General features: G+C 33.8%; 2 protein-coding genes across 2 annotated transcripts; both read left to right on the top strand.

Moving 5' to 3' along the window:
* Positions 1-1,635: 1,635 nt before the first annotated feature.
* Positions 1,636-2,580, top strand: LOC113424061 (olfactory receptor 14L1-like). The gene has a single exon (XM_026685663.2). It carries the CDS (start codon positions 1,657-1,659, stop codon positions 2,578-2,580), a length of 924 nt encoding a protein of 307 aa, XP_026541448.1. The 5' UTR covers positions 1,636-1,656.
* A 5,246-nt stretch (positions 2,581-7,826) lies between these two features.
* LOC113424060 (olfactory receptor 14I1-like) lies at positions 7,827-8,771 on the top strand. The gene has a single exon (XM_026685662.2). The coding sequence runs from the start codon at positions 7,827-7,829 to the stop codon at positions 8,769-8,771; it is 945 nt and encodes a 314-aa protein (XP_026541447.2).
* Positions 8,772-17,425: the final 8,654 nt, after the last annotated feature.

Below are 17,425 nucleotides of genomic sequence, written 5' to 3'. Positions count from 1 at the left end.
CAAACTTTATTGAAGAACCAAATGTCTGCTGCAGCAGGTAGCACAAACATGGCAAACTTTATCTGGTTAAACAAGGGGAAAATATGAATAGATCAGTTCACTTACAGACATAGCATATTTCAGTTGAATTCACATGACCAATTTTCCCATTGGGATTCTCACTTCTCCAGAAAAAAATAGCTAGGTACAGCTTTTATATAGTAAAAAGTTTGCCAACCTCCTCACCTTTAGGATAATAGAGGAAATTTGTTCAAAGAGGACAGAGAAATATTTTTAGTGATCACATACATAGCAGTGAACTCATAAAAATCCTTACATCATTATTCTCTGATATTATTTAAAGAAGAACCAATCGCACCTCAATTCTAAGGACACCTGTAAAATATCCTGCACAAATAGCAATAAAATTCTTTTGAGCATTTTAGATTTCCATAACACGAAAATCAATAGTGTTATATTTAGTGTTCTATTTAGTGTTCATCTAATTTAATATAACCTTTCCCATTATTGAGTCTGCAAATTACTTCTCTCTCATCCCTATTAAAACAATACAAATTTTATGGAAATAATCCAAGGAGTGAAAAAACAACAACATTCTACTGTGCCTGTTTTATCCTCCCAATAGAGACTGTTTTGTAAAACACTCTGGGGAAATATACTTGGATGAAATATCAGCACTGGCTGCACGTCGTACAGATAGACCAAGATGGCTAAAGATGGTGAGATATCGCTTATTTGATTTTGAACTTATTCAGCCAAAGCTGTCCTTATCTTTTATTTGTATTTATTTATTAAACTTATATGCTGCCCATCTGGTCTAGAGATGACTTTAGGTGGCTTACAATTAATAAAACACCAATATGAAGCTTTAAAGTAATAAATAGTAACACCTAAAATTGTTTTAAGATTCACAAGGATGAGGAGGAAGGAAGCAAAATGCACATGGGGAAGAGGTGGGATCTTATCTTACTGGCATTGTCTTGATTGAATGTAATCCACTAAAGTCAATTCTTAAGTATCAGCTGAGTTTGAAATTTCATCTTAACTCTTTGTAATCTATGTTCAGTTTATTCCCTCATTTTATGCCCTCATTTTAGTTTATAATATGTCCTTAGAACTTTTGTATTGAACATTCTCTCAAAAGGCATTTTCATGTTCTTTCTAAACCAAAGTCGGTAACTAGAATGAATCATTGATTTTTTTAAATGATTAAAGAGCTTCAACTTACACGAAGCCTTTTTCTCCACGCATATTTTGTATCTAGCATCCAAATCATTCCAAATTGAAGGAACTTGACAGAATTGGATACTTCTATCTGAATCATTGGACTCTAACCATCTCAATTTAAAAACAACAACATTTTGAATCTGATTAGACCTTACACATGAGTACTGAAGAAATACCTTAAACTTTAAAATGAATTCTCAAATATCTCCAAGTCCAAGACATATAATAATGCCTTAAGGCCTAAGGCTTACCACTCTGAAATTAAAAATAAGTAAGATAATTGACAAATCACAATGTAATTGTGTTATTCTAAATGTTGTATGATCAAGATTTATTGTAATGTTTAGGGAAAGTTGATCAGTTATTTTTCAAACTAAGTAGGATTTGAATTAACTTTTCCTTATTTCTTTAAGGTTGTGATACTTAAGAATGGATAATAACACTTCTGTATTTCTTCTTTTGGATTTTTCAAAACTTTGGGAGGTACAGATTATTTATTTATCTTTATTCCTGATACTTTATTTAATGACAGTAACTGGGAATCTTCTCATTATTATTGCTTTTGTCTTTGACCACCATCTTCATACTCCCATGTATTTCTTCATGATGAATTTAGCCATGCAAGACATTGGTTCAGTTTCAGTCATTATCCCTAAAACTGTTCTAAATTTTCTTACAAAGATAAGATACATTTCTTATTCTGGATGTGTTTGTCAGGTTCTCTTGTTTTTCTTTTTCTTAGCCTGTGATGTTTCCCTCCTTACCATTATGGCATATGATCGTTATATTGCCATTTGTAATCCTTTACAATATGAAATTATAATGAACAAGAAAGCCTGCACCAAAATGGTTGCCAGTGCATGGATTGCCAGTTTTCTCAATGCCATATTGCACACTACTGCAACGTTCACTATTCCTTTCTGCTCTAACATCATCAATCAGTTCTATTGTGAAATCCCATATTTACTTAAAATTGCATGCCCTGGTTTATATTTAACTGAAGTCGGAATTATAATGTTCAGTTCTACATTAGGATTTGGTTGTTTTGTCTTTGTCATTTTTACTTATGTGCACATCTTCTCTGCTGTGCTGAAAATTCCTTCTACACAAGGAAGGAAAAAGTCCTTTTCTACCTGTTTGCCACATCTTATAATCTTCTCCCTATTTTTATTTACTGCTTGCTTTGCTTATCTAAGAAATATATCTGACAGTCCATCTCACCTTGACTTCATAATTACAATTATGTATTCCATTATTCCATCCATGTTGAATCCAATAATTTACAGCATGAGAAACAAGAAGATCAAAGCTGCTCTTTCAAGGCTTTTTGATCTGAGGTTTGTTTCTTTTTAAAGAGGCATAAAGTGCTCATTTGTTCATTTTAAAAAAATCTGTGAAAAAGAGAAAAAAACAGACATAGCATATATAAAACTAAGTGACCACACCCCATTTTCACAAATGTTATATCAGAAAAGAATTTTTTGTTTCTGTAATTGAACATATCTCTGTTTAACATATCAAGACATCTCTTATTGCTGTCACCCTGATTTCTGATGACTACATGAACAGATATGCACAATTTTCTGGGCAATCATTTCTTGGCTGACTTAGACCATCCTACAATCAACATATATATGAATTGCATTTCAAGTTTAGTGTCATATTTTTATTTTGCCCTCAAATTAAGAAAACTACAGATGTTTAAAGTTCTTTCTAAGCTAACCTTCTTGCTTTCCACTCTTGTTTGCTGAATAAATGATGAATGGGGGAGATCTTCCTATAGCTGCAAATCTATGAATCTGTCAGAATTTTGGTTCAGGTCAGGCCCTGCAATCTCATAACCAGGACTGAAGTTTATTGTTTATTGTTTATTGAGAGCTTCTCCACAGAACCTGGCATTGAGTACTGTGGAAATTGGCCACCCTTTGGTTACTAAGGAGCTCTTGAGAACTTTTAAATGATTTGAATATTATTTTGCCTGTTATGTAATGCTTTATACATTATGCTTTTACATCTGTTTGCTTGAGCTAATAATAAAGCTTAACATCCCTTTACTCACTGATTTGTTATTGTTTCTTTTATTAAAAAAAGAACAATTTCCCATGTACTTGATTGCTGCCCTGACATTTAGAAAAAAAAAGCATTGATGAAATGAATTTGACAGTAATTTAATATATTTTTGTATTGTTTTTTTTAGAATGTTGTAATGTTGTAATATGTAATGTAGAATGTTGTAATATGGGTCACCATAAGGGAAATATTTACAAAACCATGATTAATTTTACTGACTTCCTGATACACAACAACTGACCCAAACTGTCTTTCATACTTAAACTCACATGCTCCTGGTTTATGGGCCAGCACCTTAACTTACACCAAACTAATTTTCTGACATTCCATTGATTTCATAATTACAATTTTGTATTCCATTATTGCATTCATTTAAAATCCATTAATCTTTACCATGAGAAACAAGGATATGAATAACAACACTACCTGAAAATACCAGTCTGGCTTTCCACAATGGAAGCATTGATACATCCTAATGTTATTAATATAGATAAATTGTAAGATATAAAGATATTTTGAATAAAAAGGGGAATTAAAAACCAAACAGGAACTTAGTAGTCAAGGGATGGACATTGCACGGTGGCTACAAAGATACAATCTTGATACAAGAAAGATGCTAAAATATAAGGTTTTAATAAAGTACGAACACAATTGGACCAGATATTAACTGGAACAAATGAAAAATTGATAACAAAAATATATTGTTATTTATTGGGTATTAAATTTGAAAGTGAGCTGGTAAAGGAGGCAATGATTGTTTGAGCTAAAAAATTTGGATATGCAACACAATTAGTTAAATGGCAGAAACTGTGGGATAGAAATGTTAAACTGACTATGTCAACTGCATATAAAGAAAATTTGTATGAAATCCTTTATAGGTGGCATTTTGCACCAATAAGATTAGCAAAGATATATAAGGATAGATCTATTAAATGTTGGAAATGTAATCAAACATTTGGTTCATATGTGGTGGACATGTCCACAAGTTAAAAAATATTGGACAAAAATACATACCTGATTGGAAAAATGATTAAAAAAATATTTAGATATGAAACCAGAGATTTTTGGGGGGCATTTTACCAGAAAAATATGATAAAGAGACTATATATTTGATTTTACATGTACTAACTGCAGCTAGAATTGTATATGCTCAACAATGGAAGTGTGATGCGATTCTGACAGATGAGAAGGTAATTAAGAAAATATTAGAATGTGCAGAAATGGATAGGCTAATGCTTTGTCCTATTAAGGACAAAGAAGAAATGAAATACTTTTTGACATGGGACTTATTTTATCAATGGCTAGACACAAAATGCAGAAGTTAGAAAAAAGGGACATAAAAAGGATGTAAGCTCTAGAAGCCATATTAGAACAGGAAGCTTCCATAGTGCCACATTCCTGTGCCTGGGAAAGTGGAAGGGGGGAATTTTAGAGTGTTGGCTGTTAGACATAATAGCATTCTTCTCTTCGGTCAAGGCCATATTATTCCTGCACCCGGAGGAGGAGTGATTGAAGGGATGTCTCAAGTTGGGATGGTTGGTGATTGACTCCATATGATGGACTGATGGATGCAGGGTTGGGTTTTGACTTTTGGATTACTAAGGAAAAACCCAGAACTCTCAGATTCAGGTTTTCCCAGATGTCCCAGTATAACTTCTCTAATAAAAGGAAACTTTGAGAAAATGCCTGTCTTGGAGTTTTTCATTGGAGTTGGGTTTTTCTGGAACCCTGACAAAGGAAAGATGTTAAAATGGAAATTTGTTAAAATGGATAAACCAAATATTATTGTTACTACAATATTAATGTTATTGTGATACACGTTATTGCAAACACTTTGATTATGATTGCCTAAAAATAATGGTACCCAGACAACACTGTTCAATTGAAATGGAATTGTTATACATTATACTAATAAAACAAGTAAAACTTTTTTAAAAAAAGAGAGAATCCAATGAAAATGTATTAAAGTATATTTGTATATGTATATGTATTTTGTAGTATCTTAACCTTATGACTGGATAAGTGAGAAATTCATTAAAAATTAAATGTTCAACAATTATTTTACATGTTTGGTTATTTGCTTCTTTATATTTAGCTGTATACTAGACAACCTATTCCCACTGGTCATTATTTTAGACATATTTCTTTACCTAAACAGAATGAACACAGTGGGCACAGAGTTAAGAATGGCACATTGAGCTGCACAGATCAGGAAGATCCTACGGGTGCAAAATAGAAGAATTATATGGAGGAATTAAGCAATCACTGAGAGATAATGATCCATCATTTTTTAAAAAAATATTTAAAAAGACAACACAATTGGTAGACTCCTACCCTCTTATCATCCGAAAATAATAGGCCAAGTGTGAATGAATGGATTCTTATTCAAAGTTAGTCAATGAGACTTCCAAGAAGCAAAGAAACATGCCCTTAAGTAAGATTACACATTGTTTTGAAAACTCATGTAAACTGCAGGTCATTAAAAAGCTAACTTTGTATTTAGACACCTTGGTTACTGAGTGTTTTCAAGAATGCTTATCCTAGCTTGTTGATTTTTATACTTTGCCTGTTTGGAGGAAGATCAGACATCTTTCAATAATACATGCCTTGGTTAAGAAATGGGCAAATTTTCAACTTGAAACCACGATTCCTATTTCTTTCTTGTCATTTTCAAGAACTGTAGAAATCACACCGATCAATTTTAATGGCAAAATAGGAGGGAATAGAGGGAAGAATTACCACCATTTTCTTTGCAGGTAAAATGTTTTATCTCTGTGCCTATTGCAAGTCTTACTCCAGTATAAAGTGGTGGAACTTAACCGAAGAAAGTTTACACAATTCTGCCCTAGTTTCTTCCAGTCTGGATTATTGCAACATCTTCATCCTTCTTCATTTTAAGAATATCTAGAATCTTCAGTTGATCTTCAAATTCAATAGCCACTGAGAGAATGTTTGCAGTGACATAACAAGTGATTAGAATCTTATGTTACAACACACCACTTATAATTTATTTCCTAGAATAAGACTAGCAATGAAGTTTAACTCTTTAAAAAGGTTTGGCTGATTTTCATTACCACATGTTTCCTTAAACATACTTTTCAAAATTTTATAAAGCCAGTTCTTACTGGTCTAATCTCTGCACCCCAAAGGATCCATTCAATTTCACAGTAGAATATGTCTCTCTTTGTGTGAATATTTGTCTGTCACAATTGTTAATGGGATGCATGTATGGCATATTGCTATACACATAGTACACATATTAAACATACTGTATTTATCTAATACATGCTGCATTTTCAGATAATTATATATTTAGATCATTTATTGACTACTAAATTAGTATTGTGAATATATTAATTGGCTTGCCAAATTAATTCAATGAACTTTAGGCAACATGAGTGTAGGACTAAATACTTTGTTTATATTATCAGTAGGGAGTAATGTGCATACAAAAAAAAAAAAAAAAACCACCAATCAATTATTAAATGAGTAAGATAGATTGCCAGTCAGATTCAATATATATTTGTATTCTATGTAAATACAGGTCATTTACCATCAATTAAAAATGTTCTTCTGATCAACTCCATGTGACTCTTGAGACCATTAAATTCTAAAGAGACATTAATATCCCTTTTATTTCCAGTGTATTTTGTGCCTGGCTCAGAAGGAAGCAAAATTTCAGTTATACTATATTTCTGCACATTATTTGGCAGTAGAAGTTTTTAATCAGAAATGACAAAATAACAAAGTAAGTATTTTTTCACTTGGCTTTTTTTTTTTTTCTAATATGTTCTTTCATTCATAATTTTTTTTCTTCACTTCCTTGCCCTGTCAATTGTTAGAAAGTTATTATGCTATATCATAGTGGTTAAAAACTGACAGTAAGTCCTGAACTCATCAGAAATATTTCCCTCGGTCTTCCTTTCATTGATTATACAGCTTTATCAAGTGTGACTTTTTGCAGAGTTGTAAGTACTCTAATACAGTCTCCACTTTTGGAAGATGCATTGAAGTTTTATATTGATGAACGTAATTTTAAAGATTTAGAATAAGTTATCATTATCTTAACCACCATGATCATTGATTGTCATTATCATCATCATCATCATTTTTTACAAATTTGATTTGTAGAAATTATCAATGGTAAAATAAATTTAAATAAAAAAATCAGAAATGATGGTTTGAAAATAATATTCCATGAAAATATTATTATGACTGTAATTCTTTGGTTTCTGTAGTATATAAATCAGATGCAGAACTAAACTAGAAAGATACTATAGTCTTGTTTGTGCTCTAAGCTTTACAAATGTTTCAAAGATCAGTTGTGCCAATATAAATAAACTCTAATAGATGGTACTAATCAGGATGACAAGCATTTATTTTTCAATGTAACTGTTTAAATAACAGATTTTTAGCAAATGTTAAAAAGTTCAAATATATGACATAGTTATGATGAAAAAATACTTTTATTTTTTTCCCCGTTTCTTCTTTTTATGCTCCAGAAACTATACTTAATTTAACTTTGAAAAATGAAAGGTATGTCCAACCAAACTTCCATGACAGAATTTCTGCTGTTGGAGTTCTCGGATATCCGTGGATTACAGATTATGCAATTTGTTGTGTTTCTGATTTTTTATTTGGCTGCCATTTCAGGAAATCTCATCATTATTTTTGCAGTCATTTTTGATCGCCAACTGCATACTCCCATGTACTTCTTCCTGATGAATTTAGCTATAACTGATCTTGGAACTGTTTCTGTCACCATACCCAAATCTATGTCAAATTCTCTCATGAACACCAGGTTGATTTCATATGTTGGTTGCATCTTTCAAGTTTCTCTCTTCCTCCTCTTTGCAGCTTCTGATTATACTCTCCTCACAATCATGGCTCATGACCGATACATTGCTATCTGTAACCCACTTAGATATGAGGTAATTATGAACAAAGGAGCCTGCATCCAGATGGCAGGCAGTGCGTGGCTCAGTGGATTTCTTTATGCCATCTTGCACACTGGCACCACTTTTGCCATGACTTTCTGTTCCAATGTAGTTGACCAGTTTTTCTGTGAGCTTCCACAGCTGCTAAAAATCTCATGCTCTAGTTTATACCAAGTTGAACATGTACTTCTTATTCTAAGTGTTACCATAGCATTTGGCTGCTTTCTCTTTATAGTTGTGACTTACATACAGATCTTCATAACAGTGCTTCGAATGCCCTCATCAAAAGGAAGACAAAAGGCTTTTTCTACATGCATTCCTCATCTCATTGTTTTCTCAATGTTCCTGTTCATTGGAATGCTTGTGTACTTGAGACCAATACCTAATGTCTCTTCAGAAACCAATATGGTATTTGCTGTCATATATTCAGTGGTTCCACCCATGATGAACCCAGTGATCTACAGCATGAGGAATAAGGAAATAAAGTTTGCTGTATTCAAGCTTTTAAATTTAAATAACTTTCTAAAATTGATTTAGAAATAACTTTCTAAAATTGATTTGTTATTCTATAAATATATCTTTGTATGTAGAGTGAAGATTATTTATCTATTTAAATACTGTTCTGCATTATATCAGTAAACACATTGCATGTCAAATTCCCTTTTATTTTTCCAAGGATTTAGTAGGGCAGCCGTTGAAATAAATAAGACAGTCTGAATTTATTTCCTTATTTTACAATTTTGCATACCACCCCTTAACATTGAACTGTCCCGGACTATTGGCAGCACACTAATGTTACAATATAAATGTTGAAAATAAAACAATCATAGTAACATTGGTAAAAGCATGACAGCAGACAAATAAGCTAAAAAGTCTTCTCCATGTGTGGTGACAAAGATTATTTTATTATTTACATTGGTTCATCACACAATCAGCCCAATGATTAGACTGCATTTGGCATCTTTATCCATCTATTGAATTCTTCTCTAGGGCGTGGGCTAGGTATTACTATTATAATGATTTATCATGTTCACACATACAAAACACATCTCAAAATGGTAAACATGCTTAATATGTCTGCTTCCTATTTTCCATCATAAAAACAATTCTGTTGAGTGATTTTCTGCTCCAAGTGAAGTTCTTCCATTCATTTTCTAACCAGCTTCAGTTGTTTGGGTTTTAAAAATGTGTATTTATATTAACCCAGTTGTGACTGCAGTATCCCTTGAATTGTTATTTTGAGTTCTACTGATAGTACACATGATGATGATGATGATGATGATGAATATTGTTGATGATGATGGTGATGATAATGATGATTGTCTTGTTGTTTTGTATCTACACTCAGTGCTTCTGTACCAGAGACAAATTCTTTGTGTGTCTAATCAAACTTGACTAAGTAAAATAAAAAGACCAACTACTCATATGCTAAAGATATGTATAATTTCCTGTATAGTTTGTATATCTTCCAGTCAAACCTCCTAATTAATTAAAGAAGTAGAAATTAATTCAAATAAAGAGAGTGAGGAAATTTTTATATATCAACATTGATAAAATGATATTCTGCTATAAATTGCATATTAAGTAAAATATACTGAATTTGATCCAAATTATACCAGTATGGGATGATGATTTGGGATTGGGAGGTGACAAAATTATTTATTAATTATAAATGCCTCTATTACTCTTCAAATATTTGAAATCTATGTTTAAGATAATAGGGATAAAATTTTCTGAGTTTTTTTTCAAAATCACCATGAATCATCATCATTATTCATCAACTATTCCTTTTATTATTTAAATATTGATAATTTTAAGTCTATCAACTTCACTATCAATATGTAAACATAGATACATAAGTTGAATTTATTTATATAATAAATTAACTAATCTATTTATTGCTTTTTATCTTTCATTTTTTATGAATCACACCTATATTTATTGGTTTCCTTAATATATAAATATTTTCCATAATGTCTCTTCAATCAACAGAATCTGAAGAGATTATGGGGAATTAAGTAGGCTCTCCATTATTAATGCATTTCAAGTAATTTTTTTTAAAGTATTGGAAGTATTATTTTACCAGTCCCAAATGCAAGTGCAAGTAGCTTAATAGGTACCACTTTGAGGGGAAGGTAACAGTGTTCCATGTGCCTTTTGCATATGGTCATGATGGCCACATGACCACAGAAATTGTCTTTAAACAATCCTGCCTCTCTTGGCCAAGAAATGGAGATGAGCATCATGTTCTAGAGTCAGACATGACTGACAAGAAAACCTTTACATTTACTTTTACATTGTATTTGTTTGATTAATTTAATAGTTTGAGATTGGGAGACAAAGAGGTAAAATCAAATAATTTGAGGAAAAAAATATTTAAAATTTCCCTGTGTGTGTGTGTGTGGGGGGGAGCAGAGACAGAGACAGAGAGAGACAGTCAGAGAAAGACAGAGACAGATAGACAGAAAGAGATAGAGAGAGACAGGATAGGATGACATTTCTCTGGAATTTGCTGTTGTTTGTCCAATCTAAACAGTGGTCAGAGGCCAAACTTGTCAAGATGTTAGGGTTGAAGCATTCATTTAAATGCATTATTTCAGCCCCGTAAATGTGCATCCTACATTTCAATTTCTCCCATAAAAATAAAAGGAGAAATAGGATTATTAAATAGCAAGGTTATTTGTTAATTCATGGAAAAGAAGAATTGACAAAAACTAATGATAGGCAGAGAGTATGCTCAACATTTAAAAAACTGAAACATAGAGTAAGTGATTTGGTTACTTTAGCCTGAGCAGAGATTGGGTGAAGTTTTCTTCCAGCTGCCAGCCTTGGAAGCCCTATTTTATTTAGAAGCTTCAAGGCTGCCACATTTAGTGCCTGGGAATTTGGGAGGGGGGATTTCATAGAGAGGTGGAAGATGAGACTCAACAACATTCTTCCCATAGAGTCAAGGACAAATTACCCTGCACCTGAAGAGGAGTTGGGAAGATGGTTGATTGGACCATGTGATGGACTGGTGGATGCAGGGGATAAGCTTTTGATTTTTCAATTAGGAAGGGAAAACTCGGAACTCTCAGATTTGGTTTTCCCAGATGTAGAGTTGTAATTGCAGGAATATCATTATCTTGATGGCAAACCTCAGGTAATGAAGGTTCCAAAGCAAATACAACTCAGGCAAACAAAATCACTAATGTAAAGAAGGATTAGAAAGAGGAAGTAAACATATGTTAGACTTTAACTAGAGATAATTAATTGTGTTAATTACTATGCTAAACAGTAACGAAAGCTGAGCAGAAACTAAAGTTAACCAATGTTAGAGGATTACTAAAAATGTGTATAAATGTAAGACTAGACTCCAATAAAGTTCATCATGATTCAGTTGATCATGATCAAACACCTCGACTGCCTCGTCATTATAACAAGTGGCGCATGAACAGGGACCCTCTTACTTCGTCCGGCAAGGATTTGGTGCACCTTCAACCCTTTGTGGTTTCTTCAACCATTTTTGGTTTCTGTAAGTATGGGGTCTTCGCTTTCTGAGGAACAAAGGAAGCATGTAGATGAATTAGGATATTTGTTGAAAAAAAATAATACTGAGGTACCAGACAAAAATCTCTTAAGGCTGGTCCAGGAGATTGCAGCTCAGTGCTTAAGGTAGAGGGGTCTTTAAAATTAACTGATTGGGAACGTATAGGGAAAACATTGCATACTGAACCTAGAGCAAAAATAGAAGTTTTGCATGTGTGGCATTTATGTAGGCATGCAATTGAAAAATTTGGTCACAATGAACTTTCTCTTTTAACACCTCCACCTTCACGTTATACTAATGTTGTCATTTATCCTCCTTCTTCACCTGAATATATGTCTTCAATTCTCTCAGCTTCTGCAGATACAGGGCAAAAGCCTCCTGACTCTATTGTTCAGTCTTCTTTTCAGAAAATGGTTGAGAATTGTGAAAATGATGCCTCTGTCTTAGGAACAGAACTTGCAGAATTAGTGTCTGTTTGTCCAGTACAATATCATCCTGGTCAGGAGCCACAGCCTGGACTGCAAGTAGCAGAATGGGAGGGTCTGCCTTATCAGATCTTAGGAGAGTTAAAAAATGAAGTTACAGACTATGGGATTAGTGGTAATTTTACAAGAGGACTTGTAGAAGGAATAAAAAATGGTTATACAATGATCCCTGAAGATTGGAAGCAAGTATTACTTGACTCCTCCAGCAGTCTCTCTCACTCCTCCCCAGCCACAGCTGGTAGTGCTGGGATTGATCTAATCACTCAAGAGGAAATTGAGTTAAAATTTCCCTTGGAAGTTAAAATAGTTCCATCTCAATTTAAAGGTTTTCTTCCTTCAGGATTAGTTGGCTTAATTTTGCCTCGTTCTTCTGCACACAAAAAGGGCTGTTTTGTTGTGCCTGGTGTAATAGATTCAGATTACACTGGTATCTTCATGATTCAGATTTGGGTGAATCTTCCTCAAGTTCTTCCTTGTAATTCTTCTGTTGTTCAATTGTTTCTTCTGCTATATGAAAATCCATCTCCTAGTATAGGTAATCATGGAGATGCAGGATTTGGATCAACTTCTTTATCTGTAGGCTTACTTCATCAGCTGAACTCCTCTCTCTCCCTTAATAAACAACCATTTCAAGGGTTATTGGATACTGGAGCCCATGTTACTGTCATCTCCTCTTTACAGTGGCCAGTACAGTGGCCAAAAACAACAGTTTCTTCATTGTGGGGAATAGGAGGTTCTACAGCTGCTTGGCAGAGTGTTCAAGAAAATAATGTTACAAAATCTGCTGGTAAGTCTTTTTTCCTACAACCATACATTCTAGATATTCATACTAATATTTGGAGCCATGATATCCTTTCTCTTCTTAATGCTCATTTGATTCTTGATGATGGCTCTTCCTCTTAAATGGCTCTGTTCTATGCTGGTTTGGGTGGCACAATGGCCATTATCAAAGGAAAAACTTGCTGCTTTACAACAATTGGTTCAAGAACCATTGGCTGATGGTCATATAGAACTTTCTACTACTCTTGGAATACTCCTGTTTTTGTTATAAAAAAGAAAAATGGGAAATCCTAACTTAATTCCTAATTTTTATAAATTATTGGTAGTTGATCTTAAAGACTGCTTTTTTACTATACCTTTGCAGCCTCAAGACAAAGAAAAATTTGCATTTACTGTTCAAGTTTTTAATAATAGCATGCCCACAAAACGATATCATTGGTGCGTGTTGCCTCAGGGAATGCTTAATTCCCCTACACTTTGTCAATATTTCGTGGATAATGCTCTTCAACCCTTTAGGAATAAATTTCCTTCCTATTTAGTCTATCATTATATGGATGATATATTGATAGCAGCCCCAGATTTTGATGAATCTAAATTGTTAAAAGAGTTAATGGATATTGTGGCACAACAAGGATTGTATATAGCCTCAGACAAAATTCAAAAGGTAGAACCTTATACCTACTTAGGACATAGAATGTTGCACAATTTCTCCATTCCAATTCTTCCTGAATTACAAGTACAGAAATCATATACCTTAGTACAATGGCAAAAATTACTTGGCATTATTAATTGGGCACGCTCATTCTTATACATTACTACAACTGGTGATATGTTGCCCTTATTTCAGTCTTTGAAGGGAGCACAAGCACCAGGAGATCTAGTTGTATTAACTGATCTTCAAAGAACATGCCTTCAAGAAATATTGAATAAGTTTAAGCATCAATATGTGGACAGGATAACGTCCTTAACAATAGGACTTTGTTTAGCTATTCTTCCTACTGCACCCTTACCCACAGGATGTCTTTATTCTAATGCCTCTCCACAAGCAGTCAACATTCATGAATGGATTAATTTGTCTGCTACTCCGCCTAGAAACATTTATCCTTATCAAGTCAGCATTAGAGGATTTGATTATTAAAGGTTGTAAACGAGCCTTACATCTTACAGGACAGGATCTCATTAGTATAGCTTTCACTCGTACAAAAGTTGAACATGAGCATTTGATGATGATTTCAGAATCGTATCAGATAGCCTTTTCTCAATATGCGGGAAACTTATTGTATTCTTTACCCAAGGATCCTAGAATAGTGGTTACTACTACTTTAAATCTGGCTTTTTCTTTCATTTTTGTGTGAAATCCTATTTCTAAAGCTCTTAGTTTTTTACTGATGGCTCACCTACAAGAGGTGTGGTTGTCTGGCAGATTCAACAACAATGGTATTCTAAATTTACTGCCACGCAGACTTCAGCTCAACGTGCTGAGCTGGCTGCTGTGATTTTAGCTTTACAATTGTTCAATGACCAACCTATTAACTTGATTGTTGATATTCAATATGTGTATTTAGCTATGCAATCTCTTTCCTTTTTCTTATTGTGCTCTCTCTTTGGATAAGAATTTGTTATCCTTGTTTTTTTCTTTAAAGAATAGTTTGGAAACTCGTTTGTATTCCTTGTATGTAGAACACATTCGGAGTCATACTCCCTTTACTAATGCCTTGACTGAAGGAAATCAGAAGGCAGATGTATCCTTAAAGGATGTTGTGTCTTTGTTTGTTGATCCTGTTGATAGCCATTCTTATTTTCATCAAAATGCCAAATCGCTTGTAAAGCAATTTAAAATTTCATTATCTCAAGCCCGGGATATTGTTCGTGCTTGTCCAGCTTGTCAGCAACTGGCAGTTCCCTTTCCAGTGGGTGTCAACCCATGAGGAACCCAAGCTAATCAAATTTGGCAAATGGATGTAACTCAATTTTCAACCTTTAAGCCATACTGTTATCTTCATACGTCTATTGACACTCATTCACATTTCCTTTGGGTTACTGTTTTAAAACACGAACGTACTTCAGATGTTATTTCTCATTGCCTATCCTTTTTTGCTGTAATGGGTCGGCCTTCTCAGTTGAAAACTGACAATGGCCCAGCTTATATTAGTAAGGAATTTCAAACCTTTTGTCAGAAATGGAATATTACTTTAGTGCACGGAATTCTTTACAACTCTCAGGGTCAAGGTATAGTTGAGCGACCTCATCGTACTTTTAAGGCATTGCTTCAAAAACAATTACAAACTGAGTCTGGCCCTTACCATCTGAGAAAGATTCAAAATCTCATTGCTGTAGCATTATATACTTGGAGTTATTTAACCTTTTTAGATTCTCTTGCAGACTCACCTGTTAATTTGCATTTTCGAACTACTGAATCTTTAGCAAGGCCTTTGGTAAAGTATCGTCAAGCTCCAGATCCAACCTGGAAAGGCCCTACACTGCTGATCACCTGGGGTTGTGGTTATGCTGCCATGGAAGATCCTTCTACTGGACAAGCAGTGTGGGTTCCAGTGCACTGTGTTCGTCCGTATCATGGCATGGCATCAGGGCCTTCACAACCTGATTCTGGATTTCAATCTTCATCTGAACATGGAAGTCCGGCTTCCAAGGTCAAAACGCCCGCAACCCATCACTTGGGGCCAGGTTAAATCTACTACATATCAAGCTCAACAACAACTGTAACAGGCTTCATTACCTCAGACTCCTGAAAATCTTGTTGCTGCTGTTTTTGCTATTATTACTGCTAATTCTGTTACCATTTTACTTTGTATTTTCTTGTTTATGGTTAATGGTGTTTCTGCTCAAAATGACACTTCCGTGGTTCGTCTTAACCCTAATTTGTGGGTTCATCATGTCCAATACATGTTTATGACCCATGGCACAAATATTACTTTATACTATGAGCTCCCAATGGCATTTGGTCAAATTTCTTTTACCCCTAACTTGATCATGTCTTCTACATTTATTGTCTCACAACTACAATCTATTTCACACTCCTGGCTATTTTCTAACCCCCCTATGCAATTGAATTCTGTCCGTTGGCGTTACTTGAAAGTTAGTCAATTTACAAGGGGTCTGTGTTTCTGTTGTCACGCTAAACACACTTGGCTTCATAATTGGTCTGATTATGATGCTGCTCAGCACATATTTAAAAAGCGAGTGAATTATAGTTATTGTTCTGACTACTATTGGTTGTCAGGTACCTTTAATTCTTCTTTGTATGGACTTAATATAGCTCCTGATATGTATCCTGACAATTTTCCTATTTTTAATGTCTCTGATCAATCTAATACAGGATTGATATGCGCTGGTTGGCAGCTTAAGAATCCTGATATGTGATTCTTTTTTGATAAATATGCTACTAATGTTCATCCTCAGAATTTTTCATTCTTTGAATAAAACTATTGAGGATGAGCTTGCCAATTTACAATCATACATTCAAAATAATATCCATGCTCAGTACTCACCTTTTGAGTGGCTAACCAATTGGCTCCCTGATTGGTCTTGGCTCAGAGTTTTTCTTTTATGCTATAATTATTATTATTGTACTAATTGTAAAGTGTTGTTTTATTCAATGTATTCCAAATTTGTTTGCATTGTTTCGTTCTACTTCCCCTTCTCTAACTCCTCTACAATTGAGATACATTCATAAATCTTTGAATCCTCCATTTAAAATAAAAAACGAGGATATGTAGAGTTGTAATTGCAGGAATGTCATTATCTTGATGGCAAACCTCAGGTAATGAAGGTTCCAAAGCAAATACAACCCAGGCAAACTAAATCACTAATGTAAAGAAGGATTAGAGAGAGGAAGTAAACATATGTTAGACTTTAACTAGAGATAATTAATTGTGTTAATTACTATGCTAAACAGTAACGAAAGCTGAGCAGAAACTAAAGTTAACCAATGTTAGAGGATTACTAAAAATGTGTATAAATGTAAGACTAGACTCCAATAAAGTTCATCATGATTCAGTTGATCATGATCAAACACCTCGACTGCCTCATCATTACAACATCCAGATGTACCAATATGACTTCTTCAATAAACTTTTTATTTGGATAAACTTTGGTTCTGAGTGCTGAATGACATGTGGAATTTCATTGGAATGCTGACACCAGGAGTTGCAGACTCATATGAATAATATCACTCCATTGATGATATGATTTGATTTTAGTGTTTTTAAACATGCAGATAGTGAAGATATTAGATGGAAATAGAAAGCTATTACAGTGTGCTTAGATGATTTGTAAATGGTGTGATATGGCTATACTATTGGAGATTATAACATGGTTATTAATTATCAAATAATTAACCTGATGGAAATGTGGGATGAAAATGTAGCAGACATCCC

The sequence above is a fragment of the Notechis scutatus genome, chromosome Z (assembly GCF_049901735.1).
Source record: "Notechis scutatus isolate UNSWTSFEM ecotype Mainland chromosome Z, rNotScu1.2, whole genome shotgun sequence".
In the NCBI taxonomy this organism is placed as follows: Eukaryota; Metazoa; Chordata; class Lepidosauria; order Squamata; family Elapidae; genus Notechis; species Notechis scutatus.
This window is presented reverse-complemented; position numbering and strand designations above follow the sequence as displayed.

What these genes read in the sequence shown, in the direction of transcription:
- LOC113424060 (XM_026685662.2), top strand. Translation starts at nt 7,827, where the DNA reads ATGAAAGGTATGTCCAACCAAACTTCCATGACAGAATTTCTGCTGTTG.
- LOC113424061 (XM_026685663.2), top strand. Translation starts at nt 1,657, where the DNA reads ATGGATAATAACACTTCTGTATTTCTTCTTTTGGATTTTTCAAAACTT.